Here is a 24,130-nt window from a genome sequence, read left to right as displayed (position 1 = left end):
AATTCCAGGTAGTTTTCTTAAAATAATTGCAAGAAAACACCTTGGATGTTAGCTCTGCTCCAATTACAAAGAGACCTCAGCATGTCTCTTTGCTCCAGCTGGCTTTTCCATCTGAAAAAGAAAGCTAGTGACCAGATATCACTAATATTTCTAACACTATGATTCTAAGCCAATTCCCCCTCTCTGTGCCTTAATTTCCTATAAAATGGGAATAATAATACCTAGCCATCTGAGAGGGCCATAGAAGATCAAGTGAGATAATGAATACAAAAATACCATTGTAAGCTATATTATAGCATATTAGTTATTTTTTTAATGTTACTTTATTGTTTAAAGTATTACAAATAGTAGTACATATGTCTCCTTTTTTTCCCCATTGACCTTCCCTTGGCGTCCCCTACCACCCCCTCTCCCCCCAGTGTCTTGCGTCCATTGGTTATGCTTATATGCATGCATACAAGTCTTTCGGTTGATCTCTTCTTAACAACATTTATCGCCCTGGTCCATGTGGCTCAGATGGTTGGTCCTGTGCACTGAAAGGTGACCAGTTCTATTCCCAGTCAGGGCACCAAAACTAGCATATTAGTTATTACTCATAAAATTTAAATGCTTTAACATGATTGTAGTCATTGTGGTGAATGTTAACTTAGGAGAAAAGCAAAGGTGCATTAAAGGCACGTCCACCTAAGTGGGGACTCCTCACATGGTTGGGTAAAGTCAGAGATCAGACATTTTCTGGGTGAGCAGTGGACAGACACTCCTGGCCAGGCCTGTATCAATAGTTTCCATTATAGCTTTTTTATTCCCCAAGATCTACACAAAGGATTGACCATTAGTATCCAGGCATGCTAGCTTTTTTTGTTGTTGTTTGTTTGTTTGTTTGTTTGTTTGTTTGTTTGTTTGTTTTTTCAAAACTCAAAATGCTTCTTTAATACTAAATGCTAATTTATAATATTTATTCAGTTTTATTAAGTTATAAAATATATCAATATTCTGAAATTCATATATATCTATTATCTACCTATCTATCTATGGATCTACCTATCTATGGGAAAAAAGCAGGTACCCAAAGTGGCACCAGCCCTACTAGCATCTCCTACATCACATAGCCATAATACAGAGAAATGTCCATTTATTTTTCCCTCTCAATGAAATGCTGCATTTTCCCCAATTTGGCAGCATTCTCACGCTCTAGTTGAGCCTTCCTCTTCATGGCCCCTCGATCTGGCCTCTGCTCATTTGTGATGGGTGTTGACATTACTGGCCCCAGAACCTCAGGTTTCCTCCGTGGAATTGGTTGGAGGGCGAAATCCTGGAGTGGATAGTGTTTGTGAGGCTTGAGTGGGGTCCGGGGCTGGCTCACAGCAGACTGAACAGGCTCCTGCTGGAAAGAAGCACAAGATGATGTTTTGTAGGGCCCAGGCCTAGAAGCAGGAGGCTGAGGGACACGAGGCCGGGCAGGGTTGCTCAAACCTGGTCCGGCTGAGTTGTTCGACATTGGCTGAGCTGATCTGACAGGACCTGTCAAGGATACAGGAGTTGGCAGGGTTGCAGTGACTGCAGCAGGCTTGGCAGGGTTGGTCACAGCAGGCCGACGTGATGCCAGAGACTGTGGCCTGCGAGGAACAGGTCGAGCTTGAGGCTTGTCCATGGTTGGAAAAGCCAATGGCACCAACTTGACCTTCTGGGAGAAGGCAGCTGGTCCTGGGATGGAGGTGGAGACCCTTTGTCAGCACTGCCATATGGTTTTTGGGGTTTGACTTGAGTTTTCACAGGACCTTTGCCCTCACGGGGCATATCCAGCCATAGTTTGGTAGCCTGGCCTGGCTGGGGGCCTTTGGGGTTGCTTGAGTTTCCCAGGGCCCGCGAGAAAGACAGGTCAGCTTTCTCATCACTCTTCTTGCCCAGTGCATGGAAAACCTGCACAGGCTCCAGCATGTGCATTACGAGGCTGCTGCGAGGCTTTTTGATGGCCTCTTGTGGCAGCTCAGGATGACTTTTCTTTCTCTTCATCTTGGGAATGGCTAGCTTCTCCTCTGCCTTTGTTAGGGTCCAACCCCAGCAAGTCCAGGGGTTCCCAAAGGTGTGGACGGAGTCGGCAAAGAAGGAATGACATGGAGACAGCATTTAGTTGATCAGCATCCTAGCCAAGTTCTCTAGCCAGGTTCGTCAGCCAGGTTCTTGCCAGGTTCTGTCTTTATTGTCCTGTTACATCTGTATTTATACCAGTTGATTTTAACCCTATCCATTCCATTCCAAAGGTTAATCTAGTTCTGTTGAGTTTAATCCTATCAATTCTATTCCAAAGGTTAAGGCATTTGTTAATCTAGTTCTGTTGAGTTTAACCCTGTCTAGGTTAATCTCTGTGTTCCATTATAAGGCTATTCCAAGGTCACTGCTCTACTGATAAGCTACAAGGAAGTGACTGAAGGAGATTATCCTACCCAGTAAAGATTATGTCCTCCCAGCCTCGCTGCTTGCCTTCCCCGGGACTGCCCTGTGTTGGTGGGTCTCCAGGGGTATAGGCTTTGGTGCTTTCCCTGGTGGGCAGACCCCTGTGGATGTGGGCCCAACAAGTCCCAAATTTATTGCCAACAGCCTTAGTCCAAGTTCTTCATAAGTAGTACATGGTATTTCTGTAACACTAGGGAGTTTCACTGATTTATTCTCTTCCTTAGTCCTGTTAATCCTAACTCCAGGGAAAAATCCTCACCTGGGGAAACAACCTTTCTCAGAGAGGTGACCTTGGTTAAAACACATAGCGCTAAGAAGGGGAGCAAACATATTAATAACAGTATGCCATATACGCCCCGTCCCTTGAAACATATGCTGTGCAGATGTTTCTTCCCTCCAGCGACTGTGTCAAGCAGCAAGGATGGACCGGCTTCCGGCATGCCTTGACTTTGTTCCCTGACTGCTTTCTCTCCTCAGCTCTCTTGGAGTAGTTTTCTTTGTTTCTTTTTATTTTTTCCAGCCCATGGCTCTTAGTTTTGCTGGTCCTGCTGGCTGCAGCTTTCTGAGGTTTGCTGTTAGAATGCTTGGCCATGTTTGCAGGAACCGTGCCACTGGCTGCAGCATTGCAAAGAACCACTTCTCCCACAAACACACAATCTGGGCTCTTGGGCTTGATCTTGGCCTTGGGAGCATCACCGATAGGCTCAGAGGCTTTGTGTTTGTTCTTCGCGCCTTGATCAGTGCGAGTCTTTCTGACACTTGACTTTTTCTGCACTACGTGCAACTTGAGGCCCCTGGTGACTTTGGTTTTGAACACCTTTGGTCCTTGGAGCTGATCAAGATGATCCAAGGAAGTTAAGACCTGTGGAAGGTGAATACCTTTCACCAGTGTAGCGATGTCTGCAAAACTGTCATTAGATTCAGTCCCATTTTCAAGTGTCCCTTGGTTGTTAAGGCTCAGGCTATTCTTTCCCAAACCACAGTTGTCACAACCAGGCTGCTCCTCTTGGTCAAGGGGATCAGTGCAGGCCAGCACCTGAGGAATGTCAGGAACTTCTGACATGGTGAGAGAAGAAGAGCAGATATCAACTGTAGATGCAAGGAATGAAGATGTCTCAGTTGCTGAAGCCAAAGAGCACATGTGTTCAGTACAAAAGTCACTGGTCATACTGGCCACTGGTCACTGGTCACCAGTTACTGATCACTGGTCAGTTGCGATGATCCAAATTTATTTACAGACAACTCCATGGGCACCCCAAGATTCTACCAGGTGGTGGTAGGTTTGGTGGGAGAATGATGTCACAAAGCAGGCAGTTTAAAGGGATGAGAGAGCCAATAGTGAGGTCAGGTTCCCAAGAAGACAGGATTGGATAGTGGGAGCGATAGGTGGGCTAAACCAACACCTAAATGGCTGAGCTCTCAGGAAAGCTGTGATAGTCTCACTTTCCCCAGGCTCTTATGTTAGGGAAGTAATCTCAGTTTGTTACAGACATTCATGAATATAATTAACTACTAGTTACTTATATTCTCTATATTATATTGTATAACATGTTTATCATTATATATATATTGCTAATATCCTTAGAGAGAATGGAAAGGGACATCTAGGTTGCACACTTACAGTTGTTCTGAAATCATACCAGTCCATCTCATTAGTGAATTTACTGTGGCTTTTGAGGAGCAAAGGAAGGGATTAAGGAGCTCTTTCTGTCAGTTGGTTGAGCAATAAAATGAAGTTTATTTTTTTTATCTTTAATTTCTTTATTGGTTAAGGTATTACAAGTGTGTCCTCATCCCTCCCAATTAACCCCCAACCTCCCCCCCCCATGCTTTCATCCCCCTATTGTCCATGTACATTGGTTTGGCTTATATGCATGCATACAAGTCCTTTGGTTGATCTCTTCCCCTTACCCCCACCCTCCCCTACTTTCCCTCTGGAGATTGATAGTCTGATCGCTGTTTCTCTTTCTTTGGCTCTGTCCCTGTTCATCAGTCTGTTGTTCTCTATATTCCACAAATGAGTGAGATCATGTGGTATTTATCTTTCTCTAACTGGCTTATTTCACTTAGCATAATGCTCTCCAGTTCCATCCATGCCGTTGCAAATGGTAAGAATTCCTTCTTTTTTACAGAAGCTTAGTATTCCATTGTGTAGATGTACCACAGTTTTCTAATCCACTCATCTGCTGATGGGCACTTAGGCTGTTTCCAATCTTAGCTATGGTGAATTGTGCTCCTATGAACATAGGGGTGCATATATCCTTTCTGATTGGTGTTTCTGGTTTCTTGGGATATATTCCTAGAAGTGGGATCATTGGGTCAAATGGGAGTTCCATTTTTAACTTTTTGAGGAAACTCCATACTGTTCTCCACAGTGGCTGCACCAGTCTGCATTCCCACCAGCAGTGCAGAAGGGTTCCTTTTTCTCCACATCCTCTCCAACACTTGTTGTTTGTTGATGATAGCCATTCTGACAGGCGTGAGATGATACAGCATTGTTGTTTTGATGTGCATCTCTCATATAATTAGTGACTTTTAGCATGTTTTCATATGTCCTTTGGCCTTCTGTATGTCCTCTTTCAAAAAGTGTCTATCTAGGTCCATTGCCCATTTTTTGATTGGATTGTTTATCTTCCTATTATTAAGTTTCATGAGTTCCCTATAAATGTTGGAGATTAAACCTTTATTGGTGATATCATTGGCAAATGTGTTCTCCCATGTAGTGGGTTTTCTTGTTGTTTTGTTGATGGTTTCCTTTGCTGTGCAAAAGCTTTTTATTTTGATGTAATCCCATTTGTTTATTTTCTCTTTAGTTTCCATTGCCCTAGGATCAGTATCAGAGAAGAAATTCCCTTCAGCATATGTTTGCAATTTCGCTGCCTGTGGATTCCTCTAGTATTTTTATGGTTTCCCGTCTTACGTTTAAGTCTTTTATCCATTTTGAGTTTATTTTTGTGTATGGTGTGAGTTGGTGGTCTAGTTTCATCTTTTTGCATGTATCTGTCCAGTTTTCCCAACACTATTTATTGAAGAGACTGTCTTGACTCCATTGTATGCTCTTGCCTCCTTTGTCAAATATTAATTGGGCATAGTGGTTTGTGTCGATTTCTGGGATCTCTATTCTATTCCATTGATCTATATGTCTGTTCTTGTGCCAGTACCAAGTTGTTTTAAGAACAGTGGATTTGTAATACAGCTTGATATCTGGTCTTGAGATCCCACCTACTTTGTTCTTTCTCAGGATTGCTGCAGCTATTTGAGGTCTTTTTTAATTCTAGATGAATTTTTGGAACGTTCGTTCTAGATCTGTGAAATATGCCATTGGTAATTTAATGGGGATTGCATTGAATCTATAGATTGCTTTGGGTAGTATGGACATTTTGATGATGTTGATTCTACCAATCCATGAGCATGGTATGTTCTTTCATCTGTTTATGTCTTCCTCTATCTCTTTTTTCAGTGTCCTGTAGTTTTTCCTATATAAGTCTTTTACCTCCTTAGTTAAGTTTATTCCTAGGTATCTTAATTTTTTTGGTGTGATGGTAAATGGGATTGCTTTTTCAGTCTCACTTTCTGTAGGTTCACTATTGGTGTAAAGAAATGCCATAGATTTCTTGGCATTAATTTTGTACCCTGCTACATTGCCGAATTCATTTATTAAGTCTAATAATTTTTTGATGGAGTCTTTAGGGTTCTCTATGTACAGTATCATGTCATCTGCAAATAAGGACAGTTTTACTTCTTCTTTTCCAATTTGGATGCCTTTTATTTCTTCTTCTTGTCTCATAGCAATGGCTAGTACTTCCAATACTATGTTGAACAGGAGTGGTGAGAGGGGGCATCCCTGTCTTGTTCCTGTTCTTAGGGGAAATGGTTTTAGTTTTTGCCCATTGATTATGATGTTGGCTGTGGGTTTGTCATATATGCCTTGTATTATGTTGAGGTATGATCCTTCTATTCCTACCTTGCTGAGAGTTTTTATCAAAAATGGGTGTTGAATTTTGTCAAATGCTTTTTCTGCATCAATTGATATGACTATGTGGTTTTTATCTTTCAATTTGTTTATGTGATGTATTACGTTAATTGATTTGCGTATATTGTACCATCCTTGCATCCCTAGGATAAAATCTACTTGGTCATGGTGTATGATCTTTCTGATGTACTGCTGGATTCGATTTGCTAGGATTTTGTTGAGGTTTTTGGCATCTATGTTCATGAGGGATATTGGCCTGTAATTCTCTTTCATTGTGTTGTCTTTACCTGGTTTTGGTATTAGAGTGATGCTGGCTTCATAGAATGAGCTTAGAAGTGTTCCTTCCTCTTGAATTTTTTGTATTAGTCTGAGGAGGATAGGTTTTAGTTCTTCCTTGAATGTTTGATAAAACTACCCTGTGAAGCCATCTGGCCCTGGGCTTTTGTTTGCTGGAAGCTTTTTGATTACTGCTTCAATTTCTTCCATAGTTATTGGCCTATTGAGATTTTTAGATTCTTCCTGATTGAGTTTTGGAAGGTTGTATTTTTCTAGGAATATGTCCATTTCCTCCAGGTTGTTTAGTTTGTTGGAGTAGAGTTGTTCATAGTATTTTTTAAAAATCCTTTGTATTTCTGTGGGGTCTGTTGTTATTTCTCCTCTTTCATTTCTGATTTTGTTTATTTGGGTCCTCTCTCTTTGTTTCTTGGTGAGCCTGGCTAGAGGTTCATCAATCTTGTTTATCCTTTCAAAGAACCAGCTCTTGGTTTTGTTGATCTTTTGTATTGTTTTTTTGGTCTCTATGTCGTTAATCTCCACTCTGATCTTTATTATTTTCTTCCTTCTGCTTACACTGGGCTTTTCTTGTTGCTCTCTTTCTAGCTCTGTGAGTTGTAGGGTTAGGTAATTTATTATCATTGTTTCTTGTTTTTTGCAGTAGGCTTGTAAAGCTATGAACTTCCCTCTCAAGACTGTTTTCGCTGTGTCCCATAGGTTTTGGATTGTTGTGTTTTCATTGTCGTTTGTTGCCATGATGTTTTTTATTTCTTCTTTGATCTCTCTGGTAACCCAGTCATTGTTTAATAGCAAGCTATTTAGTCTCCATGTGTTTGATTTTTTTGGATTGTTTTTATTGTAGTTGATTTCCAGTTTTATGCCATTGTGATCTGAGAAGATGCTTGATATAATTTCTATCTTCTTGAATTTAAAAAGACTTTGCCTGTGACCCAATATATGGTCTATCTTTGAAAATGACCCATGTGCACTTGAGAAGAATGTATATTCTGTGGCTTTGGGGTGAAATGTTCTGAAGATGTCAATTAATTCCATCTGATCTAGTGAGTCATTTAGGATTGATGTTTCTTTGCTGATTTTTTGTTTAGAGGATTTGTCCAATGGTGATAGTGGGGTGTTAAAGGCCCCTACTATCATTGTATTGCTGTCAATCTCTCCCTTGATCTCCTCCAGAAGTTTTCTTATGTATTTGGATGCTCTTATATTTGGTGCGTATATGTTTACCAGAGTTATTTCTCCCTGTTGGATTGCTCCCTTTAGTATTATGAAGAGGCCTTCCTTATCTCTTTTTATGTCCTTCACTTTGAGATCTAATTTATCAGATATAAGTATTTCTACCCCAGCTTTTTTTTCGTTTCCATTCGCCTGAAAAACCTTTGTCCATCCCTTCACCATCAGTCTGTGTGCATCTTTTTTTTTTTTTTTTTGAGGTGGGTTTCCTGTAGACAGCAGATATATGGGTCATGGTTTCTTATCCACTCAGTTACCCTATGTCTTTTGATTGGGGCATTTAATCCATTTACATTTAAAGTTATTATTGATAGATACTTGTTTGTTGCCATTTTTATTCTTTACCCCTGTGTTCCTTCTTTGTTTCCTATTTTTTTCTTTTTACAGCAGACCCTTTAGCATTTCTTGCATTGCTGGTTTGGTGGTAATAAACTCCCGTAGTCCTTTTTTGTCTGTGAAGCTCCTGATTTGACCCTCAATTTTGATTGATAGCCTTGCTGGGTACAGTATTCTTGGATTCAGACCCTTCCTTTGCATGACTTTGTATATTTCATTCCATTCCCTTCTTGCCTGATGTGTTTCTGTTGAGAAATCAGTCGCTAGTCTGATGGGGGATCCTTTGTAGGTAACTTTCTGTCTCTCTCTGCCTGCTTTTAAGATTCTTGCTTTGTTGTTGGTGTTTGCCAATTTAATTATAATGTGCCTTGGCGTTGGTCTTTTGGGGTTCATTCTGTTTGGGACTCTGTGAGCTTCTTGGATTTGTGTGACTTTTTTCTTCCCTATATCAGGGAAGTTTCTGTCATTATTTTTTCAAACAGGTTTTCTATTCATTGCTCAGTTTCCTCTCCTTCTGGCACCCCTATTATGCAGATGTTGTTTCTTTTCATATTGTCCCAAAGTTCTCTTAGGCTCTCCTGCTTTTTAATTTTTTTTTCTAGAAGCTGCTCTGCTTGGGTATTTTTTCCTACCTTGTCTTCTAGCTCACTGATTCTTCTTCTAGTCTACTGTTGATGCTTTCTATTGAGTTCTTTATAGCAGTGATGTCATTTTTCATTTCTTCTTGGTTCTTCTTCATTTCCGCTTGGTTCTTACACATATTGTTGAATTTGTCTTCCATTCTTTTCATCCACCTTATGACCATTTCTCTGAATTCTTTCTCTGACAGGTTGCTTGCCTCCATTTCATTTACTTCCTTTTCTGGTGATGGCTGTTTTCCTTTCATATGAGGGCTGTTTCTTTGTCTCCCCATGATCTCTCTTCTCCAGGTGTTTGGTTATGTAGTTCGCTCTCTGCTGCATTGATTTAAAGGCACAAAATACAACACAACAAGGCACAACACAACAAGGAAATGAACACAAATGTATTCATGATACTAATAACCCCGAATAAAGGTGACCACCAGTGCAAAGAGAATTAGGGGATAAGGAAAAAATAAGAGAAAAAGAAAAAAGAGAAAAAGAAAGAAAGAAAGAAAAGCAGTGAAAAAATGAAATTGGGAAAAGGGGGGAAAGTAAGAGAGAAAAGAAAGGGAAGGAAATAGAAGAGGGGAAGAAACTATTTATATGGGGAGAAAATTCCAATAGAACAGCCACTAAACCCAACAAATTCTAGCAACAGATCCCTGGGGTGAATGCAATCTACAAACAACAACTAATATCAAGCGAGGCAAGGAAAAACAGAAGCAAAAAAATAACCTGGGGGGAAAAAAACAGAAAAATAAGAAGAAAAAGCAAAACAATCTCACAAACAAGCATAAAAAAAACAATATACTCAACAATCAAGCAAACAACAACAAAACGACAGAGAGAAAGAAAAATTTGGATAATTAAGAAAGATAGGAGAGAGTTGTATATGGATTTAGAGCAGGGGATTGGAAATTAGATATTTACATAGGGTGAAGTTTTAACAAGGGGTAAAAAGAAGGAATATAGAAAATCTAAAGCAGGAATAGGGTAAGAGAAACAGGAAAACAAAAGGGGAAAAGTGAGGGAGAGAGTTTTGGCATAAAGGTAAAGTTGAGGTAGAGAAAAATGATGCTAAAGGAAAGATGAAAATAGAATGTAGAACACTAACCCCAAAATAAAATAAATAAAATGACACTTTAAAAAAAGATAAAATGGTAGTAGTAATAATACTGGTTAAAAATAAAAATGTAGTAATTAAAAAGGTAAAATCAGGTGATGAAAAAAGAAAAAAATTAGTTCCTTAATTAAAAAGTGAAAAAGAAAAAAAAAGAAAAGAAATAAAAATGTGCAGTAGTGAAGGTCCTTCACTTCTACTCTTCTATCTGGCACGCCTTAGTCCTGTCAGGTATTAAGGAGAGTGTTGAAGTTCCCTGCGATACACTGTTCCTCTGTGTTGTAAACCACAGTCCTGGTTTTAAAGCAGGCCGTATTTGTTTCCCAGACTGCCTTTATTTGTATTTACAGAAGAGACAGTTTGTGGTTCAGCCCCTGGGTGGCAGTGTTTCTGGATTGACCTCTGAAGCTATAAGTCCTCTCTAGCCATTAGTAGGTTTTGTTTTCCCTGTCGCTCTTAGTACTGGTTTGGGAGCATCAACTGCCCAGAGCTGGTTCTTTGATCGTTACTCCCCGCTCTGTTTCCCAGGTTCCACAAAAACAATTTTCCCCTGCACTCTCTGCGAGTGACCCCAACTGGGCGATCCCATGCACTGGGTTTAATAATCAAATGCAAAGATTTAAGCGGGAGAGAAAAAAAAGAGCCTGATAAGGTGCTCGAATTCGCAACCATCCACCATCCAGCTCTGTGCGCAGTCTCCTCTGCACGTCCTCTCTCCCCTGGCACTAAGCAGCTGACACACTGGCAAAAACCAAGGCTGCCTTTTTGCATCCAGTCCAGCTATGGGCTTATTTTTAGAGTTCCCTTCTGCAAGCAGCCCTGTGGGAGCCCTTCCACACTCGCGGATCATGCTGGCCCCAATGACCCGTGGACTTTGTGGGGCGCAAACTACCCCCACGCGCGTTCCTCTCTCCAACCTGAATTGCAAACCTCACCCTTAGGCAAAATCTGACCTTTCCATGAGGAGGAGGGCGAGGGCTCCTCTGAGTCCACGTATCCGCACTGCTTGAGATCCGTTATTTCTGGGATAGTAGCTAATCCCTGGATGCCATGGTTGCAGGATTTCTGGATGTATATGCTTCCAATAACAGCCACTCAAGATGGCACGGTCTCCGCAGCTGCACTGGCGTTCCAGGAGAGACCTCAGCAACAGTGGAGGCTGCCCGGTTAAGGGAACCCTATCCGGCAATCTCCAACAGTCCCCTTTCTCGGGGAGTCCTCTGCCTCTCCTGACTGCAAACTGCCTCCCAGCTGAATCTATTCTGCCCATTCGGGCTAGATGTTATTCGTTTCAGCTGCTTACCCTACCTGCTCCGGGACAAGGCACAGAACACGTCCGTCTATACTGCCACCATTTTCAGTCTCAAAAATCCAGGCATGCTAGCTTTTGAATGTTCAGTCAGCCTTTTACCAAATATGCTGAAGAGAATTGAAGTAACTCATGCCTGTTCACCTTTCCCAGGTGGAACATAACTAGATCACTATAGTATTTCAAATGTCTTCTTTCCATCCCCATTATTATCATATACTAGAGACCCAGTGAACAAAATTCATGTGGTGGGGGGAGGTCCCTCAGCTTGGCCTGCATCCTCTCCAATCCAGGACCCCTTGGGGGATGTCTGACTGCCGGTTTAGACCTGATCGCTGTGGTGAGATTGGGCCTAAACCAGCAGTCAGACATCCCTCTCACAATCCGGGACCGCTGGCGCCTAACCACTCACATGCCTGCCTGCCTGCCTGCCTGATCACCCCTAACTGCTCCTCTGCCAGCCTGATAACCCCTAACCACCTCCCTCTGACTGGCTGCAGGCACCCGGGACCCTGGGCTCCCCTCCCTCTGGCAAGCTTTAGGCACCCGGGACCCCAGGCAGCTTTGCCTGCGCTGGCTTTTGTCAGGAAGGACATTCAGAAGATGTCCAGTCTAATTAGCATATTACCCTTTTATTAATATAGATGATGATGATGATGATGATTATTATTATTATTATTATTTAGCCCTTCAAAAACAAGGTCAAAATTCAGAAGTAAGCCAGGTCTCACTTTGATCTTCAAGATCATGGCCACACTCTTTCCAGCAGCCTTCATCCCCATGGCTGCAAGCACAATAAAGGTCTAGTTAGGAAATCGTTGCAGTATCCTTGAGAATTGGTACTACTGAAGTGACTGAAGCCAGGAGGCAGCCCGAGGAGTCCATGTCACTCCACAGATTTTGCCTGAAAATGACTGCTGATTGCTACCCCAAGCTGCCAGACAAAGAGTGACACACCCTTTAATCCTGCTTTGCAGATTAACAGAGAAGCTCTTGTTAGGAAAACTCCCTGTGGTATTCCTTCGCGTGTCGCCCTGTCTGCCCAGACCCTTCTCTGGAACCACCACGATGATATTGGGAGTGCAGTTGCTGTTTCAGTCATTCCAATCGATGTTTAGAATAGAAGGTCGAATGCTAAGCAGCTCACTTTTCTACCAATGTATGTTCTTGATCTACGAAAGTGGACAGATGCAGATCGCCAGAAGGCCTACCCAATGCAAAAGCCCCTGCTGATGGAAGATGCTGAGCAAGAAAGAATGACTTACTTCTCCCACTACCTAAAAGCAAGATTTAGCAAATCAGAACCCTCCTCCTGGTATTGGAAAGGCAGCCCATTAGGAAAGAGGCATGAAAGCCTAATCCAATGGTGCTTTTGTGAAAGGACTAAATACCATTATCAATAATAACATACTATTATTGTTGTTGTTGTACTAATAAACTCTTTGATATTTGTAAATTATTTTAAAACTTCTTTTTAATATATTTTATTGATTTTTTACAAAGAGGAAGGGAGAGGGATAGAGAGTTAGAAACATCAATGAGAGAGAAATATTGATCAGCTGCCTCCTGCACACCTCCTACTGGGGATGTGCCTGCAACCAAAGTACATACCCTTGACCAGAATTGAACTTGGGACCTTTCAGTCCACAGGCCAATGGCTCTATCCACTGAGCCAAACCAGTTAGGGCTGTAAATTATTTTACAGATAAAAAAGTACTTTTCTCATGATTGATATTTTGCTAGCATAGCCATACTGATGGATAAAACATTGAGTTATTTCCATCTCTGTTGGTAAATATCACTAACCTAAAGCCTCCTTGCAGTAATCCTTCTGGTGTCACTCAGGCCTTCCCTCTGAAAACTCACCCCCCCCCCACCTCCTGTCACACACACACACACACACACACACACACACACACACACACACACACACAAGACCCAGCAATGGAGGAGTTAACACCTGGCCAAATAGAGGCTCCCAGGACCTATGGTAGGCCAATGTCCATTCAGATAGTGGGTGAACATGCCATGCTGGTCATTAAATGTGCTAATACCTCCCTCAGGCCTATCTGCCCTGAGGACTTTAGATGGAAGAGCCTGCAGGCTCCCAGTACTCTGTACCCCACACTCAAGTACCTGGCTCTGCAGCAGCCCCACTTTGGGAACACAAGTCAGGTGGCTCCAGAAAGCCACGGGGCAATGCTGAGTGCCTGGCCAGGCCCTTCTGTAACTGAAGGAGGAGTAGGAAATGTCCTCAGTGATGAGCCCTGAAAGGCAGCCTCCCTCCCCTCAGCTGTGCCCCAAAGCTCCAGGTTGGGTGCCTCTTAAAAACCAGAAATAATATCACATACAGCTATATGGGAAAGTCCCCAATCTGCCAGCTGCATCAACTCCCCTCTGTTAAGCCAATGGAAAGAGATAATAACCTATCTTAAGCTTAATTAACATCTAGGTCTTGCTGCTGGGAGATTCCCAAACCCACGTCTCCCAGTAATTGCAAACCTTTATTTATTTGGGCACTTTCATGATAGCCACATAATGGGAGCTAAGGCCCCAACCCCACTCAGAGCCTCATACTTAACCAGCTGCCAACATCCCCTCCCCACCCCCACCTGCCCCTCTCTGTTACTCTGTTGCCTGTCTACCCGCCCCCCCCCCATCACCCAGAATCCAATGCCCATATCCCCCTTCCCTGTGTCATTCTTAGTTAGAGCACTCAGAGCTTACAGAGCACTCAGAACCTGGAGACTTGGACCACAGTTCCAGATCTGCCCAGTACTTACTCCATCACCATGAGATACCTGCACTTGATGTGCCCAACACTTTGCCTTGCAAACAGAAGGCGCTAGCCTAGCTGGCATGCTCAGTAGTTGAGCTTTGACCTATAAACCAGGAGGTTGAGGTTCCATTCCAGGTCAGAGCACAGGCCCGGGTTGCAGGCTAGATCCCCAGTGTGGGGGTGCAGGAGGCAGCTGATCAATGATACTCTCTCATCATTGATGTTTCTCTCTCTCTCCCCCTCTCCCTTCCTCTCTCTGAAATCAATAAAAACATATTTTAAAAAAAAAAAGAAGAAGAAGAAGGTGCTAAACACTTGTCAGTGGCCTTTTTTACTCCATTTCACTCTTTAATCCTCAGGTCTCTCATCTGAAAATTGAGTTATTGATGCTGCCCTCCCTGCCTTCCTGAGTGGCTATAAGGATTAGGAGAAAAAATGGCTGAGAAGCATCCTATATAATAAAAGGCTAATATGCAAATTGTCCCCTTGGCAGGGAGTTTGACCAGCAGGTGGAGCTGGGCCCCCCAACCACCCATGGCCCCTCCCCAAGCTGGCCCTGCCCCTGATCAGCCACCCGCCCCCCAATTGGGCGGGCCAGCCAGACCCCACCCATGCACCAATTCATGCACCGGCCTCTAGTCCTTTATAAGTTATAAGGTAGCACCTACACAGAGGGTGGCCTCCTCAGAGGAGAGAGGGATGGGTGCTGGAGGACTCACTGGCCAGCACAGCCTACCAGGGCACAGTTCCTTTGTCCGGCCGCCCCAGTCTAGGTCTGACCTTCAGGAAGGCAGGTCCTAAGGACATACTCAGCCCCCATCCTGAAGAAGTTCTGTGGGAAGCAGGACTCCCAGGGAGCAACTAAAGAAGAACAGGGTAGGCTCAGCCGCTGTGTGGCCAGAATCTGTCCTGAGATCCAGCCCCTCGAGGTTCCTCCAGAGGACAGCAATGAAAATTCCTCATATCTGTATCACACTTTTCCATAAAAGTGGCTCAGGTTCATGATTTCCTTTGAATTGCACAATGCCACAAGATAGCATAATTATCCCTATTTACAAATGAGGACCCTGGAGAATTGCACCTCTTGGTACAATGTCACACGGGGAGCCTTGTAGAATGGGGTGTAAACCTAGGAACAGGGTGCAAAACCAAAATTGGGGTATAAATCTAGGAACAGGATGCAAACCCAGAGTGGGATACACCAGGTAAAATCAAGATGGGGTGCAAACCTAGGCCTCTGAGCTGGAATACTATGCTTCTCCCCTGTGGTAGTTACCTCCAGAAGAGACACACTTATTGACTTTTGTTTTCTTTTTTCCCTTTCTTTCTACCTTCTTTTTTTTCAATGATACATTTATTTAAACCATGTGCAGGTTTATCCCTAAACTTATCAAAGAATAGTAATGAGTAGAGTAATGCGGTAATCCATTAACATCCATGTCAGTAAATTTTCCAGATAATTCTGTTAGGTACCATATGCCTCTTTCAAATTTCATTTCCAATTAAAAAATTTCTAAAATGCATTATATAGGTTTTTATTTTTTAATTATATTAGCCTCTTTTTTAAATATTTTTTTTTTATTATTTCAGAGAGGAAGGGAGAGGGAGAGAAAAAAACATCACTGATGAGAGAGAATCATTGATCAGCTGCTTCCTGCATGCCTCCTACTGGGGATGGAGCCCACAACCCAGGTATGTACCCTTGGCCAGAATCAAACCCTTCAGTCCGCAGGCCGACGCTCTATCCACTGAGCCAAACCAGCTAGGGCTATATTAGCCTCTTATAAATGTAACATGCTAAGAAAATTAAAAACCCAACCAGCAGAGTATAGCCTAAAGTATAAAGTAAAAGCCTCCTTAAGCGGCCGACACTCTGGGCCGGTGGCCGATCTAGCTGGTTAGCAGAGCTGTTTCTCACTGGGGACAGAGGGACCTCTACCAGACCTCTGGGTGGAGGTAGAATTCACTCAGAGCCTTCCTAGAGCACGCAGGTGCCTCTCACACATCTGTCCAGGTCTCCCTCTTTCTTGGAAAGCTGCGCCATCCCTCTCCCAGCTGTCTATGCTCCCTCTGTGGGACAGAAAGACACAGCCCCTCGGGTAGCTGGTCTGACCAAGGACAAGGAACAGAAGGGCTCTCCTGGCAGAGCGTTTGGTGTGCCTGGTAAGTTGGGGAAGAATGAGCCTCACAGGGAAATGTGACAGGTTGCTGGGAAACAAATCTTAGAACGTGTCAAGAAGCAGAGCTCTCCATCCAGGGGCTGGGAAAGAGACATCTCCCAAAGGCCGCTGGAATTTGCAGACCCCCAGAGAGGAGATAGTCCCCCTCAAATATCCCTTCCAGTCTTGAGCTAATGTTTGCAGTGTCTGTTTCTGAAAAGTTACTTGAGCTCTGGACTCTGAGCTATTCAAAGCAGCCCTGAGGACCAAATGCAAACTGAACGATAATGCCTTCACAAACTCTAATAAATAACGATTTCCCCCTGGTCCTCCTGAAGCCTTAGCATAAGCCTGGGCCAGTGGTCACGAGAGGAGAGTCTGCTGCAGAGACTGTATACCCTTCACCAAGCCCATTTCCCTTTTCTTCTGAGCACACCGCTCGACTACATTCCCCAGCTGCACTTGAAGGTACATGTAGCCAGGAGCTGAGTTCTAGCCAATAGAACATGGTCAGATGTTGTATGTATCAGTTCTAGGCCTGCCCATTAAAACCTTCAAATAATCTTGCCCACTCTCTGTTCACTGGAGGACATTCTCTGGCCAGAAGCCTATGACCCAGAGAGAATTCCGAGGCACTGAGGGAGGGGTCAGCAAGCATTTTCTGTAGAGAGCCAGAGAGTAAATACTTGAGGCTTGTGGGCTATAGTCTTTGTTGCAACTACTCAGCTCTGCTGTTGTAGTGCAAAGCAGGCTTAGACAGAGTAAATGAATGAGCATGATTGTGTCCCAATAAAACTTCATATACGAAAACAGCCAGCAAAGCCAAATTTGGCCCATAACTCCTGCTCTAGAAGATGGTGGAACCACAACGTACAAGAAGCTTGAGTGGAAATAAACTCTTATTATGTTAAGCCAGTAAGAGTATGGGGTTTGTTAAAGCAGCTAGAATTCTTTACCCTATTTAATTGCCAACTATATTCTATTTCTCTGGTTGCCAAGTTCATGGGTCAGGATATGAACCAATGAGAAACAAAACAAATATCATTCTGAAAGGGCCTTTAGAAGTACAGGGCTGGAGAGAAGTTGCAGGTGATAGGAGTTATTAAAAAAATCCCTCTGCCCCACCCTCAATAAAGCTCTGGAGTACTATGCTTCCTTTAAAACCGAGATCAGGTAAGATTTTATGACTCGTCCAGAGCCTTTGAGGAGAACACTTTGATGGTTGGAGAAGATGATCATCTCTTTTGTGAACTTTGTGACCACTCCTCCCTCCCTTGAGGGAGTTGAGTGAGCTGGCTGCCCTCCTCTGCATTACCTCAATACTGTACACATAAACTGACTGTACCTTTTTATGTATTACATGTTTTGGTCTTTCCCACTGGACTATGAGCTTCATGAGAGCAAAGACTACTTCTTATTTCCCCTTTTTATTCCCTTCTTGTTTCCCACCCCCATCTCCCACTTCATCCCCAGCGCTAGCACAGTGCTTGGCACACAGCAGGTGCATTACAAATGTTTCCTCAGTGAAAGAGAAATGAATGAATGAAGACATGCACAAGTTAAGGTCAAAATTATCATCCGAAGTAGAGCCACTTTGAGAGGGAGAGGTGGCTCTACTATACAGTCATGTGCCACATAACATTTTGATCAAGGATGGACCACATATACAATGGTGGTCCCCAAAAGTTATAATGGGGCTGAAAAATTCCTATTGCCTAGTGACCCTAGTAACATCATAGCCATTCTAATGTTGAAGCACAACACATTAGAATTGCCTACAGTATTCAGTACAGTAACATGCTGTGTGTACAGTCTTGTAGCCTAGAAGCAATAGATTATACCACATAGCCTAGGTGGGTAGTGGGCTATACCACGTAGGTCTGTGTAAGTGCACTCTGTGATGTTCACATGATGATAGGATCACCTAATGACGATACCTGTCAGAACATATCCCTATCATTAAGTGACACACAACCGTAATTATGTGAGGACATTGGGCATAAATGAAGACTGTCCTGAGAAAACCAGAATCTATGGCCATTCTAGCAGTGGGCCACTTTGAATCACGGCCTCCAGCAATATAGCGCATTCCTAAAGGGCACTAGTGATTTCTATTAGTTTAAGAACCCTTTAAGATTAAAAACAAACCAAAGAGAAAACTCGGAGTACCATGGAAAGGAAAGGGTGACGTGATTTGAAGCTGTCCTTGGCAGGAATCAGCATAGCTCTCTCATTGCACTATGAGTTTTCACTGATTATTTCACACTAATGCCAACCACAACAACTTGAGTTTACAATACAGCTCATATTCACCCTTAAGCACAGTCCCAGTCATACCCACAAGAACACACACACCACAATTTCATCAGGACAAGGGGATCCTAAGTATTCTTTTTTTTTCTTTCTTTCTTTCTTTCTTTCTTTCTTTCTTTCTTTCTTTCTTTCTTTCTTTCTTTTTTTTTTTTTTTTTACAGAGAGGAAGGGAGAAGGATAGAGAGCTAGAAACATCGATGAGAGAAAAACATTGATCAGCTGCCTCCTGCACGCTCCCCACTGGGGATGTGCCCTCAACCAAGGCACATGCCCTTGACTGGAATCGAACCTGGGACCCTTGAGTCCTCAGGTCGATGCTCCATCCACTGAGCCAAACCGGGTAGGGCCTAAGTATTCTTGCGTGTACTCTACATGGAATGTTCCCAAGAAAAACCTCAGAACCTCCATTTCTAGAAAACAGTCTAAAGGATTACTTTAGGGGGATCGTGTTGATTTCAGGAACATCTATTTGAGAGGTAAATGAAATCATAATTTCAAATATGTATGGAAAGCATTGGGAAGTTGTGTGTGTGTGTGTGTGTGTGTGTGTGTGTGTGTGTGTCTGCCTGTCTGTCTATCTGAGTATAGAATACTAATCACAGTGGAGATTTGATGTGGGCTGATAATCACATGCTGACAAAATGAATCCCATTTCAGGGAACAAAAAAAAAAAAATCCAGCCATAGAGCACAGGCAGGTGCCATGCTCTCCTACCACAGCCGATGAAAGCAATTGGGCTGGAGATGGAGGCACATAATACATGTGGATATCTAGGGCTTCAGACAGAAAATTAGCCCATAATCTTTCCACATGACGCCTGCCATTTAAATACCCACCTACTGCTTCCTATATTTAATAGATGACTTCCTCATTTTTGTCTGTTTTCCCTCCTTGGACCCTGGAATATGTTTCATGGAAAATGTCCCAGCCCGTGTACACATTTGCCCTGTGGGGAAGCCCTAGGAAGGCTCCCTCATCTCAACTGTGTTATTTCAATCTAAATATTCCATCAGCAGCCACTCCTTTCCTGTACTGCATTTTTCAAAGCACTTACCCATCCAATATTTAGATTTTGAGCCTCCAGACCAGCTGAGAGGTAGTTTGGTTAAATATTACTACAGTATCTCCATTTCACAGAAAGAACTATCCCCAAAGGGAAACTTGCCCAAGATCACAGAGCTAATGTCTGAGAAAACCCGGGCTAGCCCCGGATCTCAAGTCCAGTTTTCTTTAAGCTATGCCTTGTAGCCTTGCCCACGAGAATACTGCTCCCCACCCCTCCCTAGCCCCTCAATCCCATATTTGACCGTTAATATTGGTAATTTGCTACGATCTGGGTCAAAGGAATGGAAAGGCAGAGATATAGTAGTATAAGATTGAAACCTGTTTTGACTTCATCAATGTGAACACATCCAAAAGGGTCTGCGAGGTTCCTTCATCTGTAATTGCTGCTGCATACGTAAGAGGAAAGGCCCCACACACCTTGATGTGTCTGCACATCTCATTCAGACAAGCAGCATGGTTTCATCCAGGCACAAACAGGAACACCTAATCACGTGGTGCTCTTTTACAGAGATGAGCTTCTCTACTGGAAATCAGGTGGTGAGCAGTTTTCCCTGGGAATCAGGGACACTGAGGGCAAGATGCCATGCAAAGGCTGAGACAAGTTTATCTGCAGAGGAAGCCAGACAGCAGCTGTGGGTAAGGAACTGGTGATGGTTTTGTAGATCTGTAGATGGTGCCTGGGAATCATTTGCAAGCCCTGAACTGCAGCATAGAACTGAGAGTGTGCTGATGCAGGATCCAGTGGTCCTACCCACCCCCCCCCCACCCACCCATTCCCATCCTCGTGAACTCATGTCACCTTAGAAATATCACTTTCTCTTTCTCTGTGTAACAGTTCAGCTGCAAAAGTGAACCTATAGGAATATGGATTATGATGCTAGGAGAGGTGCTCCTTGCACCAAAATATTTCTTCTTGCCTACTCTAGCTTCCTCCCATCATGTTGCTTGAAATAGCTTTTTTATTTGGCCTCTTATACCTCAAAGCCTTTTAATATTCAAGAGTCCCTTATAAAATGTCAATTCTAGATCTCAGTTTCCTCATCTGTAAAAAGAAGAGACTAGACTGGAGAAGCACTGAGCTTCTGTCTAGCTCTCAGGGCGAGAATGAGTCAAAGATCGTAGAGTCAGCTGGTGACCTCTTGAGCCATTGTTGGCTAATCCTGGAACCAAGAGAAGGAAGACTCCATGACAAGCAGTTAAGAACAAATTCTACTAGGAGAAGAATCCAGAATGGGAGTGGCTCCCAGCCTGCTGCAAGGGTTGATGGGAAGCTTCCCCAGGTTATCAGCTCCCTCTTGTTCTCTGACTTGGTGCAGGTGGGTTCTAGCCTCTGCTGTTGGATAAACAAAACACCCTGCTCTCAGGTGCCCACATGGCCTTTGATCAAACACTTGGGCTCTTCCACATTTCCTTGGATAGATCTGGGTTGCTTCCAAACTAAGTCATCCCAACCCAAAGATACAAGGGAAAAAGTATAGGACTTGGAGTCAGGAGACCTGAGTTCTGGCTCCAACTTGCTGAATGATCTTAGGAAAGTCATTTTATGGGCCCTAATCTGGCCCTAACCTGGCCCTTAATTTCATTGTCAGTCACCATTTTAAGATCCACCATAGTCTCAAAGTTTTGAGGTAGTAAAAGAGGCAACCACTGTTCTGGGTTGGCCAAAGGCACGTCACCTCCAAATTAGACTCTGGTGATGGTCCAGGCAACAGTGGGCCCTAAAGATGAACTCCATCCCTAGAACCCCAGACAGTTTCTAGCCCAGGGTCAGAGGTTTCTTCTTTTCTGTCCCACTAGGGCAGTGGTTCTCAACCTTGGCTGCACATTAGAATCACCTGGGAATCTGTTTAAAATCCTGATTTCTGGGCCTCATCCTCCGGAAATTCTGTTTCTTTGTTACTAATATTGTGGCCCCACCCCATTACAAAGAAACAGAGTTTCCAGAGGATGAGGCCCAGAAATCAAGATTTTAAAAAGATTCCCAGGTGATTCTAAATGTGCAGCCAAGGTTGAGAACCACTGCTCTAGGGGATGGAAGAAGGCAGAAACACATTTGACCTTAACTTTGCTCCTTCTTCAATTCAAAACATGTGTGCTGATGCCCAGCTGGTATGGCTCAGTTGGTTGAGCATCATCCCATGCACTGAAAGGTCACCCATTCGATTCCCAGTCAGGGTGCATGCCTGGCTTTCAGGGTTGATCCTCAGTAGGGGGCATGCAGGAGACAACCCATCAATGTTTCTCATCGATGTTTCTATATCTCTCTCCCTCTCCCTTCCTCTCTCTGAAATCAATAAAAACATATTTAAAAAATATTTGTGCTGAATGTCTTGCTATTATCTAATCCAACCTACCCATTTTACCAATGAGAATCCTGAGGGCAAAGAGAAGTGGCTTGACTGAGTCAGTGCAGAGGGATCCAAGTCACTTCAAGGCCTTGAACCAAGGTTCTCCCGGCAGGCTTCCTCCCTTCATTTGGCTCAAATCAGAGAGCTTTGGCAATAACCTTGGAACTGAAATGAGCAGGGATGGGACTCCAATGCCATTCAAAGCCAATTCCAAGTAAATCTTCCTTCTCCAAACTAGAACCACCTCTCCCTCAGAAGGTCAAAAAATTCCAAGGAAAACCTTGGGAATTGAATCTACCTTATGTAGAGTTGAGGAGTCAATTGAATCCTAATCTTCTCTGCTCTCTAAAATCTTGGCTCCTCCATTTGGGTGATGACCTTGAGCTTTACCAGACCTATTCTCCTAGCCTGAAATGGAACCACTTCTTTATTCCTTTCTTGGCATTTCCTGAGCACCTACTAAACGCCAACCTCTGTGTTAAGTTTGCTGAATCAGAGATGCCTAAAATCACATGCCTGTCCTTGGGTAATTCAGCCAACCAGGAAGGATAGAGATGATTAATAATATTCATGATGCCATGGGGAGAGCTCCCTCAACCTTAAAATAGACCTGCTCTTCTAGGGTGAGTTCTTGCCACACTAGATCTCAGGGATGGAAGCAAGAGGAGACCATGTTCCTCTGGGGGCTGCCACCCACCCACCAGGAGCATTCTTCCCAGGAAGACAGACACCTGATTTTTCTACCGCTAGCATGGTGCAGCCAGTAGATATTCGTTCACACTGGGTGGTGGGAGTGGCACATTAATAAATGGCATCACAAATATTTATCATCAAGCATTTACCATATATGAAGTGGGAAAATAAAGAAAAATTTATCTTCAGTGTGGTGTCAATTTCTGCCATCACAAAGCTAAAAATCTGGTTATATGTCATAAAAACTGGAGAAATGTGAAAAGAGCATGGGTTTAAGAGTTTGGACCCCTGGGTCTTGATCCATTTTTTAGCAGAACATCATCCTTCTTTGCTTCAGTTCGTTCATCTCTGCGTTTGGGCAGGACCAGAGTATGCCCTGGAATTGCAAGAGTGGTGCCGCCTGATAAATGTTTACTTGGTTTGTTTTTCCCTTAAAGTTTGGGTTTTCTTTTCTTTGAGGTGATTTAAGGTCTGAGCTAGGTTTGTGGGAAGGAAGAGAAGTGAAGCCAGGATCAGGTGGGAAGCTGGGTAATAAAAGCCAGAGGAGAATGATGTGCTATAGGAGGGAGTGGCCTAGGAGAGGGATGAAGAGGAGATGCAGGAGAGGAAGCTGTCAGAAGGGCTACTCTCCATGGAGGTTAGAAACAAGGACCTTTGCTGATGCCAGTGAACAGCCCTAGAGAGGGGAAGGAACCAGTGCCAACCTGCAGGCCCACCTAGCCATTAAACCACCAAAATAAAGTGGTGGTGAGGCATTAAGGCTGCTCAAATTGGGTCCCATAAGAGCTGGTGGTGAGGGTTTGGTCCAAGGCACATTGTGGCCTGTGAACATGGATGAGTCAGCAGGAGCAGGAAGGGCCCCAGCTAAGAGTAAAGCAGATCCAGACATGGCCATGTTGCAGAAAAGGCTGGTTCCTACAGTACGGAGCACCCTGGCCCCAGCACCCCCTGGCTGCCTGGAGCCCTGAGTAGTTCCCCACATGTCAACATGGCTCCTCGCCCCAGCAGTCCACACACACTTATAGCTCCGTCATGCATCACTTGCCAGCAGATGCTGGGGCTACTGATGCACACCACACAGAGGAAAGAGTTCTGCTTATTAAATTACTAAATCCTGTTAGAAACGAGGGCAACTTGCTCCTAATAGAATTTTTATGTTCCTCGTGATCCTTGGTGACTCCCATGAGGTTCTTTATTCTCCACTGCGGTGCCAGGAATGGATTCCACAGCCAGTTCTCTCTTTCACAAGCAGAAGCATTAAAAGCAACTCTGTCCCTCGGAGGAAATCATGCTTTCTTAGTACTACAGAGCCTTTCGAATTTGTTTAAAATCTACTGTTCTGCTGATGGTAGGGCAGGGAGAGGGATGTTTTCTTTAGGGAGGAGTGTGTGTGTGTGTGTGTGTGTGTGTGTGTGTGTGTGTGTGTGTGGAGTGGGT

General features: G+C 43.6%; 1 protein-coding gene across 1 annotated transcript; it reads right to left on the bottom strand.

Moving 5' to 3' along the window:
* Positions 1-418: 418 nt before the first annotated feature.
* LOC132229598 (uncharacterized protein C2orf78-like) lies at positions 419-3,517 on the bottom strand. Its single transcript, XM_059686160.1, is given in 3 exon segments — positions 419-1,686; positions 1,689-2,040; positions 2,897-3,517. Coding segments are annotated over 3 exon segments (1,563 nt in total). The 3' UTR covers positions 419-1,096.
* Positions 3,518-24,130: the final 20,613 nt, after the last annotated feature.

Source organism: Myotis daubentonii, chromosome 3 (genome assembly GCF_963259705.1).
Source record: "Myotis daubentonii chromosome 3, mMyoDau2.1, whole genome shotgun sequence".
NCBI classification, from domain to species: Eukaryota; Metazoa; Chordata; class Mammalia; order Chiroptera; family Vespertilionidae; genus Myotis; species Myotis daubentonii.
This window is presented reverse-complemented; position numbering and strand designations above follow the sequence as displayed.